The sequence below is a fragment of the Trachymyrmex septentrionalis genome, unplaced genomic scaffold, assembly GCF_001594115.1.
Source record: "Trachymyrmex septentrionalis isolate Tsep2-gDNA-1 unplaced genomic scaffold, Tsep1.0 scaffold78, whole genome shotgun sequence".
NCBI lineage: Eukaryota > Metazoa > Arthropoda > Insecta > Hymenoptera > Formicidae > Trachymyrmex > Trachymyrmex septentrionalis.
The window spans coordinates 258,760-269,342 of NW_017305967.1; the positions used below are offsets into that span (position 1 = coordinate 258,760).

Genomic DNA, 10,583 nt, shown 5'->3' on the forward strand with positions numbered 1-10,583 from the left:
CACATCTTTCCGGGCGTATTACGTGATCTAGAAAAAGTCAACGTGGGTACATATAAGTCCAGTTGTAAATTGAAATAATTACACTTTTTGAAACGGATTCTAGATCACGAATTGAACAAAATGATTCCTACAGATTTTTTATCCCTGAAAATAAATTCGTAAATGAAATTGTTTTATCATGTCACGTTTTTAAGAAAATTGAACTTAAAAAGTGTTGAAAATGGTATTTTTTGTTACTTTTTAAACTAAAGTATCTCAAAAAAAACGTGAAGTTAATAAACTTTAATATTCGACTTTGTTTTCAACGACAAAGTTTATAAAAGTCGACTAATGCATTGACTGCTTTGTTACAAAAAGTAATAGTTATAATAAAAAGAAGAGAAATAAAAAGGGAATTTAATCCATAGATAAATACAACGTTTTGATGATCGCGATGCTATCAGAGTGAAAATCCGAGAGCATCAATTATCGCGAGATGTAACATTCTAAATTGAAATATATGGTTTTATTGTACGCCATTGCTTTATTTCATTTTCTCCATTAAAAAGAAATAGAAAAGATAGAGAAAAAGAGAAAAGAGGGAGAAAGATAGAAGCACCGTATGTGCTAATGACGTGAGATTCTCGTAATATGCGGTTGCGGTCGAACGATTGGATTCGTCTTGGAGCATCTAATCGGTCTAATATTACAGCACTTCCGGTCACCATTCAGCGAGCCAGCCGCCTGATTCGCAACGTGAATCATAGCGCACGAGTCACGTCATGACAAAACCGTGAAGTAAACCATATGTTCAACACGTGTGCAATTCTCTGATTCATGTACTTTACTCGATCGCAAGGCACAATTTCCGGTCATAAGCACGCAATTGAAATTTCGCCCGACTTCGCGGAACTATCGAATGTTCATCGACGAAAATTGCTCGTCCGGAATTTGCGATATCGACATGCATCCTCGTCCGACAAAATTATACCCCACTTGAACCATTTTTGCTATAAAATTCTAATTGCATACGAGAACACACTAGAAGTGATTATACAGCGATTGTTTTTTCACACGTTATTAAACAGAGCGCAAAGAATCGGATTGATAGAAATTGTAGCGTTTTATTCGAACAATAGAATCTTTATTAATACGTTGCCTGTTTTGAGCTTTGTACGTCTCATCGTGGTCAGTGGAATTTTTGTTATCATACGATATAACTCTGGTGGAAATTTTTCTCAGAATTTTTCATATAATTTTTCAGAATTTCTTTATAATTTTATAACTTTCTCACATTTTTTTATACGAATAATTGGAACGTTTCTCAGAAAATCTACATCTTTTCTCAGAATTTTCCATATATATTAATTATAAAATATCGTAAGATTTCTAAGATTTTTTGTAAGTATAATTTCTGATAAAATGTTATCAAATCTAAAAAAATTTATATAAAAATATTTTTTTTAAATTATGGGATGAGAAATCTTAAAATATTTCAGAATTCACATATATGAAAAATTCTGAGAGAAGATGTAAACTGTCCGAATATTTCTGAATATTTCGGAAAATGTTCCAATTTGTATAAAAATTATAAGAAAAATTTTTACTAGGGAATAGTAATAAAATAGTGTGTAATAAAATATTGTGTAATGAAATAGGACTGTATTATCACAGATTCTATGGTAAACAGTGCATAAGTATTTTATTTTACATCATTATTGTTGTGTTTATCGGTAAACTGAATACGACAATAGGTATATATAAAATGCGAGATATTATATTTTGGATGTGAATGTACATTTGTATCTTTCTATCTGAGCATTTGTCATGATTTGTGAAATTTTGAAATTATTGACCTGAGAGAATTTAGTTATATTCATGCAATTATATCTCTGATTAAATAACGAGATTTTTGCCCCAAACATTTGTTGGACTACGACTATAGCTGCAAATGAGAATTCTTTAGGTTCGCAAGGGAAAATCACATTCAAAGCTGTACTTAATTTACGTAATCTTATTTTAGCGGCATAGTCGAGATTCTTAGTATTACCATTAAAGAGTCCTTCATAGTGAATGAACCAATCGTCGAAGGTTAATTTATTCTTGGGATTCTAGCTGAACTCTGTGATATCATTTACGAGCGATTCTATTTCTATTTTTATATCAGAATCAAAGCAATTAAAAGCTTTTTAGCAAATGTTTGTTATTACTGAAGGAATAATTCTTATAGAGATTTTGCTCGAGCTTGCTGTTGTTGCCAGAAAGTAAGAAGGACTGTAATTTCTGCTACATTACTGAAGGAACAGAATGTACATAGCACATAAAAAAATATCGTAGGTGCAAATATCTTCACTGTTGTATTCATTTGTCGACAAATACGATTATTTATACTTATATATATATACACACGATTCGATTTGGCGTGGAATGCCCTTTATATATACATATATATATATATAATTTAAAATTTTATATTGAATAAAATTTTATATTAGCGCCTATCTTTTACGTTTTAAAAAATTTTGTTTGATATTATAATACGTTATTTACCCGACAAATTGTAATTTTTTTGTACGTTTTACCGTGTACATATCACAGTAGAATTTTTGTTATTATAAGCACATGATGATAAAATATTGATTAAATAAGATTCCACCCTCACGGATACTATGTTAAATAGTGCATATTTATTTTCTCTCGCCTAGGTATTTATTTCATTATTGCATGAGAACGTTTATCTAAAATGTTTCGATATTAATACATTATTTATTTGGCGAGTTTAGTACGTCTTACAGAGCCACATAGAATTTTCATTACTACACTGAAAGATTGGCTGCTGCAGCAAATTAGATGGTAAAATATGGCATATCATTTTTAATTGGTTGCAGCAGTCAATTTTTGGTTGCGTTAGCAATCTATCAAAATCCTATATTGCCCTGATAAAAATAAAAATAGCAGCATAAATGTATGTAATGGGAGATGGGAGAGTAACAAAAACGTGAATGATACTTCTAGAAGGCGAAAATTGACACATCAAAATGTGAAAGAAGCGTAAATGCTTCTTTTACATTTCATTGTTCCAATTTTCTGTTACTCTTCCATTACATCCGATTTACGCTCCGATTTTTATTTTCATACGGGTGACATTGCGGATAGGCTAATCAAAAATTAGCTGCTGCAATCAATTAAAAATGCTATGCATATTTTACCATCTAATTTGCTGCAGCAGCCGATCTTTTTTTTTCAGTGTACAAATTATAAAATATATAAATGATAAAATACTGCTTATAAGAAATGCGCCTACACATATCTTTATATACTGTACTGTATTGAATATCGCACATTTCACTTTATATTGTTATCTTAAATTAAAAAATTTTATATTGGATGATTTACTTCTTACAAGAGTTTTAAGAAGCTTCGATGACGCTGGTTATCAGCGATCATGATAATCAACGCGTTAAAATTACATAGCACAGAACCTGATAGTATTCAACCCGAGTAGCGGAAATCTGACTCGACGCGCAAGTTTATTTAAAGTTGAATCAAGATCCACAAGTGCAAATGGCTTTGCTGTGATTCATATTACGGTCAGTGCAGAGTTTAAAGTCGAGCGTGAACGCGACAGTAGGCTTCCTGTGGAGTGATTAAAAGCCGCGTTGTAAGGTCCAGTAAAATGCGCAACGTCTACACATATAACTCCGCGTAGTGATGTGCGAAGGATCGCGTGTCGGATATTCGAGTACGTACACATGTGTATATACTCGTGCAATCGTTTTGCAGTCGTTCATAATTCGCGAGGTAGGTAAACCGCATCGTTGCGACACACGCTAACACGGCAAATTTTACTTTCAGATCCAGAGACGGGTCGACCGTCCTGCTTTTCGGACGTTGAGCGAATGATTACGACCTGCGTGCCGTGCGAAACGTGAAAGATTAATCACAAGGTCTGCAATAACGCGATGGGACGATAGTGATGTTTCGGTCACGAAGTTCAAAGTTGTATCGATTAGCTGAAATGGGGTCTGCAAACTGGTGGCTGATCGCAGTCACCGCTGTGATAATCTCGACGGGAGCAACGATAGCCCTCGAGGGGCCGAATATATGCACCCGGCAGGAAACGTAAGCATTCGAGAATTGAATTTTCAATAATTTATCGTAAATTTGCCATATCGCTTATAAACTTAGGAATAAGTCATTTCTAATGATTCTTGAGCCAGGGTTACAATGAGTCAGTAATCTGTAATCGGTGAGCTGAAATCAGTAAATCGGTAGAGTTGACCAGCAGCCAACTACTAAGGCTATCTCATTGTAGACCCGGACTTACTACTTCAATGGCGAAAAATTGAAGCTTAATCGCAATACTCAAGAAACGAATATAAAGGAAAATAAGAGTCATCATGGTATTTTGTGTAAATAGTATTTACTAAAAAACAGTTTAATATATACTTTGTCTCATAATTTGAAAAATAAGTCCAAAAGCGTACGGATTTGTATTATTCTTTGAATTTGTACCGTACAAAGTATCGCGCTGACTTCTATTTCTTTTTATATTCTTTTTTTTTTGAATTTGTAAAAATTGAGAAGTCCCATATAATTTTTTAATATTGTTACTTGCAATAGTTTTTTACTGATCAAAAATTCGTACTTTCTTTTTGCTTCTTATGTTTTTTAGAAAATATTGAGTAAATCTACATAATTATCTCAAATATATTATAGATAAATCAGTAATATACAATATGTAGATTATTAATAGTAGTGACTTTTAATTGATGTATAAAACCTCGGCGATTGTTTAATAAAAAACTAATAATATTCTTATAATATAATTCTTAATATAATTATATTCTTGTTAAAACGCATATCTGAGCGTTATTGTCAATGAAATTTACGAATATCATTTCAGGTATACGATAACAGTGAAAGTATCCGAACAGAAACCATACACTGTGCGAGAGAACACGTGGTGCTTGAGTTTCCCACCGAGATGTTCCAAATACAAAGTTGTCTACAGAACTGTCTACAAAGAGCAGGTAGGTTATCTAATCTGCGTCTATCATTTATCTATACACATACTTTCTAATTTATTTACGGAGAGATCCGCGATCTAAATTTGCTTTCCTGCTTGCTATTACTCGTAATATAATAATTTCAAAAAAGAAAACTATGGAGAAACGATTATCGGTGGAACGGCACGAATCGGTCCAGTAATTACGCGGTTCTTTCAGGAATTGATAAAACAAAAGCCCGTAGAGGAATGCTGTAAGGGCTACACGGAGACCACAAATGGTAGTCGTTGCATTCCAGTCTGTTCTGAGGATTGCCGTCACGGGACTTGCATCGCGCCTGACATCTGCAAATGCGAATCGGGATATGGCGGCCCGTTATGCGACTTTAGTGAGTTTCTTATTGTTTTATTGGACTAATAATAATGACGGAACGCACGCATTTCCAGTAATACCCGGCGACTCAAGTACTCTTTTATTGCACGTATGTTTTATTTGTGATGCAACGATCTGACATAAATAATAACATATTGGAATAACACATAGAGATAAAAAAGATGTTAAACGTATAAGATAATGAAAACGTTACTAAAAATGTTTATTTTGATGATAATGACACCTCGAAATTAAGAATACATAATCGCAAATCATGAATGTTTTTAACGTATCGTTCATTTTAGGAACTTAAAACTGAAGTTAAAGTTTATTAAAAATTTTCATAAAATTATGTGAATTGAAAATATAATAAAAATTTTTTCTCTTTTTTCTGTAAAATCTTTAATTTTGAACTCTTTTAAAAACAATTTTTGAAAAAAATTATTTTAAAAGTTGAAAAGTATATACTTTTTGTAATAAAAATACTTTTTGTTAATTTTTGTCCAATAATGTTTCATTAAATTACGTTTACGTTTTAAAGTGAAATAAAAATATTAAGAAAATACCAAAATAATTTTAATTTTATATAATTAAAATTGAATAAAAAATTAAATTAAATTTAGATATAATTTAATCATATAAATTAAATTGCTAAATTAAATTAAAAATTAAATTTAAATTAGATGCAAAATAATCATATAAATAAAACTAAATAACAAACTTATAGCTCTATCTCTTTCCTTTAAAGTACATTTTTTAATTTCTCTACAATTTTTTTTTTACTTAATTTTTCGTGAAATACAAGAAAATTGCAAACGTTCCTAAATTTATGAACGATAATAAATACTATATAACTTTTATTGCGTTTAAAATATCGATTTTTTGCTAGAATATTTATGTTCAAGAATTATTTTTAAAATTAGCGAAAGAGTACATAGTCACTTCCTGCTTCAACAAAGATAAAAAGTTTGTTTAAAAAGCGGAGCTTTACACAAGGTAATTTATTTTTAACTCTCGTATGAACAGAGTGTCCATCGGGTAAATGGGGCAGAGATTGCGAGATGGATTGTAAGTGCCAGAATGGGGCCGCATGCGATCCGTTTGATGGCAAGTGCATGTGTACCAGGGGCTGGACCGGAGTGTACTGCGACCAAAAGTGTCTTTTTAACCGCTATGGACAGGATTGTGCCGAAGAATGCCGTTGTAGTAACGGTGGGAGTTGCCATCATATTTCTGGTGAATGCCATTGCACCTCCGGTTACACAGGCCCGCTGTGAGTTTCATATTTCCAATTTTCTTTGTTTTTACTGGCAGTTTCGTAAATTTATCAAAATTCTCTTGTTTAAATTAGAAATATCTATCCACTTTTACCTTTTGCATATTTTTCGAGAGATTTCCTAAAAGAATAATAGCTTCAAAAAGATTTTTGTTTTAAAAAAATAATAACCAGCCAAAAATGTAGTTAACGACTCTGATAAAAACATTTTCAGAATATCTCATATTTTTAAGAATTGTTCATATTTTAAATATTTAAATTTATGAAGATTTCTGAAAAAATGAACTTGAATTTCTATAAAGAATTCTAAAAAAAGATCTAAATTTTTTCATTTCTGAAAAGTGTTCCAATTCATATAAAAATTTGAGAAATTTTCTAAAAAGTTATAAATTACTCAGAAATTTTTTAAAATTTTGAAATTATATAGAAATATTGAAAAATTATATGAAGAATTTTAAGAAATATTTTTACCAGAGAAAAGTATCGATCGTTAACGATCGCTATGATATATCAACTATCACACTACTATTGTGTTACGCAGATGCAACGATTTATGTCCTATGGGCAAGCATGGCGAGGAATGCAAGTCGGAATGCCGTTGTCAGAACGGTGGATCCTGCAACCCTATGACCGGTGAATGTTACTGTACACCTGGTTGGACAGTACGTGAGACTTAGCACAATTAAATATGAAGTGTATCCCATGACATATATGTAAATTTTACAAATTTGATCTATCATAGGGTTCGGTCTGCGCAAATCGATGCCCGGAAGGTTTTTGGGGCAAGAACTGCTCTCAGTCCTGCGATTGCTATAACGGAGCCGGTTGTAATCACATTACGGGCAAGTGTCAGTGTAAACCAGGTTTCTACGACGACAAAGTATGTAAACGCCAATTCTCTGATTAAATTATGTCTTTAAATCAAAATAATTAATTTTTTTTTTTCCAACGCGACGAATAGTGTTTAAAAGTTTGTCCCGAGGGCACGTTTGGACTGAACTGCACAAACAACTGCACTTGTGAAAATGGTGCCACGTGCAATCCTACTAACGGCACCTGTGTGTGCAGTCCAGGTTGGACTGGTAAAACGTGCAGTCAAAGAGCCTGCGAGGACGGTTTATATGGTCCCAATTGTGCAAAGGTAAGTCGTGGCTTCTTAGAAAACTGTTCTTGAAAACTTTGTTACGATGTCTCGACTAATCGTAAATTAAATTTAATTTGCAGGTCTGCGAATGCGAAAACGACAAAACGGAACTATGTCATCCTTGGACTGGATCTTGTTCTTGCAAAATGGGATGGGACGGCGAAACCTGCGCCAGGCCATGTCCCTTATATACATACGGAAAGGGTTGCCAGAATCGTTGCAATTGCAGGAACAACGCACAATGTTCACCTATCAATGGCACTTGCATTTGCGCGGCCGGGTATCGCGGAAAGGATTGCGGTGAGTTATGTCCCGCAAACACCTTCGGAGAAGATTGTGCGCAGAAGTGTGCCTGCAAGAACGGAGCCAGCTGCTCAGCTGAGAATGGACGTTGCAACTGCACGGCTGGTAAGCATAATTGTATACAACTCGAATGATTACTCCCAGTGGTTTGTAATTATAAACTCGTTTAGAGATTTTTTTAAATGTATTATTATATATTTAGAAAAAAAATTTCTATAATAGTCAACGTGTCTCAAACGATCCATTCAAGTATTTATATTAATTTAACATATGTGAATATATTAGCAAATAATATAAATATTATGTAAAATATTAACACAAAAAATACACTATTAAAATTAACATTTCTAATATATTAAATTAACACGGCTCAGTAAAACTAATATTGATGTTTAATTAATACATTTTATTTATTTATCTTAGAATTTTTAAATAAATTATTTTTGTTATTTTTTCACTTGCTCAAATTATTTTAATACTAAGAAATTTTGAATATTAATTTAACATAAAATATTAAAAATAACACAATCACATTATGTTAAATTAACACTCGGATATATTAAAAATTTACTCTTTTAGACGACACAAATACAAAAACACGTTTTATCTTTGTTATTCATTGGCAAGAACGATGTTTGTATCGTCTAAAATGAAAGTAACTTATATGTAGTCAATTACACAAAACTTTCGATTTGCTTTTTCTAAAAATTTTTGATTATTCTTAATTTTACCTTTATTGTCTCTTGAGGTCTTGTCAATATTTCACAATTACCTTGCATAACATTTTTGCATGGTATCAGATAGTTGCCTCTTTTTAACGTTTCTAAGCGTGTGTTTTTCATTGCTCGCGTAGAGAACTTACATAATAACTTACATAATATTATAATTATTCAGTAGAATTATTTATTAAGTCCAGTTACGAATTTCCGATGGAGAAGATATTCTCGATATTCTGTATGGTAAGTACTATACAGATTATATGTTTCTCTGTGACATTTTGCCAGGATGGGTCGGTGTTTTGTGCGATCGTCCCTGCGACGACAAGTCTTATGGCAAGGATTGCGAGGACAAATGCAAATGCTTTAACAATGCTGCCTGCAACCCACAAAATGGTAAGGCAACTGAATAGTAGACCCTATCGAGTCGATTTCGCAAACAGAGTTGGTGAAATTTTACAATATTAAAATCATCAATGTTAAAAAAGAAAGTGTACAAAGAATACGCGACAAAATCCTTTAAATTCTCTCTCAGCACTTGCACCAAGAACACGCGTTATTTTATCTATACACACACGCAGGCACGTGCACATGTGCAGCTGGCTTCATCGGTATACTATGTCAGGATCGTTGTAAAAAGGGCTTTTTTGGAAACGGATGCAATCAGAGTTGTGACTGTGTCGAAGAAAATACCGTGGACTGTGATTCCGCTACCGGGCGTTGCAGCTGCAAGCCAGAATGGCGAGGTTTGTTGAATTTATTTTCGCGTCCGATCATCGATCAAAAATTTTGCACATCGAGATATAATTTTACGTTATTGAGACAACAGAAAAATGATTGTTAAGCGACCGTGAAAAATATTATTCGTAAACATAAGTACATCGCATATATTATCGGTCTAATAATAATTAATGCAAAGAACAAAAGAAGCGGTAAAATAACATAGAAAAAGCTGCTTTAATGGCCAGCGAAGAGTCGTTTTCGAGACGAGTTTTGCTTTAATATCAAAACAGGGGTACGATGCGAAACAAAGTGCCCAGAGGGTCTTTACGGCGAGGATTGCCACTCGCGTTGCGAATGCATGAACAATAGTTCGTGTGATCCCACGACCGGAAGTTGTGTCTGCGCTAGGGGTTGGCAGGGCTCCGATTGCTCGCAACCCTGCAATGAAGGATGGTACGGACTGGGCTGCAAAGAAAAATGTCCGGAGAAAATGAATGGTAAAGAAGATTAATATTCAAGATGTGTGTGTGTGTGTGTAAACGCATGATGTCATGTGTGTGTGTATTGAGTGTAACCTGCCGTAACACATTAAATTTGCATGATTTTTTTGACAGACCAATTGTATTTTTGTAGATAACATAATTAATTGTCTTGTGATAGAGTGTTATGTTTAACATCCTAAATTTATGTTGAATGTTATGTCATTCTTCTCATAGTTATCATATATTAGAGTAATTTCTCAGTTCATAATGCATAAATGGAAACACTCACTTGATCTCTCTCTCATGTGTATTTTTATGTAAGTTTTATCGTTTGCTGTGATATACATTGATATACCGCAATGGGAAAAGAGTAAAAAAGAAGAAATTTTATCAAATTGTAAGACGAATTTTTTCCACTTATAGTAACATTGTAACATTCGATGTAGAAAATATGCTTGGATGTGGGTTTTTTCTTTTGTACTTTGCAATACAACTAATTTGAATTTAAAAAAAGAGTTTGACCATTGCTTACGCAAACGCTGACGCAAACGGTAGAAATAACACTTTATTTCGATCTTT

At 33.0% G+C, this 10,583-nt stretch overlaps 1 protein-coding gene across 2 annotated transcripts in view; it reads left to right on the forward strand.

Moving 5' to 3' along the window:
* Positions 1–10,583, forward strand: part of LOC108754252 (multiple epidermal growth factor-like domains protein 10) — a 26,651-nt gene that overhangs the window by 13,085 nt on the left and 2,983 nt on the right. Inside the window, exons 2-12 of one of the 2 annotated variants that reach the window (XM_018496444.1) lie at positions 3,835–4,101; positions 4,886–5,012; positions 5,208–5,376; positions 6,387–6,633; positions 7,178–7,298; positions 7,379–7,516; positions 7,598–7,777; positions 7,861–8,188; positions 9,088–9,195; positions 9,381–9,545; positions 9,813–10,019. In XM_018496444.1, the coding sequence (XP_018351946.1) occupies positions 3,956–4,101; positions 4,886–5,012; positions 5,208–5,376; positions 6,387–6,633; positions 7,178–7,298; positions 7,379–7,516; positions 7,598–7,777; positions 7,861–8,188; positions 9,088–9,195; positions 9,381–9,545; positions 9,813–10,019 (1,936 nt within the window). In that variant the 5' untranslated portion in view covers positions 3,835–3,955. The remainder of the gene's footprint in view (positions 1–3,834; positions 4,102–4,885; positions 5,013–5,207; positions 5,377–6,386; positions 6,634–7,177; positions 7,299–7,378; positions 7,517–7,597; positions 7,778–7,860; positions 8,189–9,087; positions 9,196–9,380; positions 9,546–9,812; positions 10,020–10,583) is intronic. The other variant, XM_018496445.1, reaches the window with a different exon arrangement.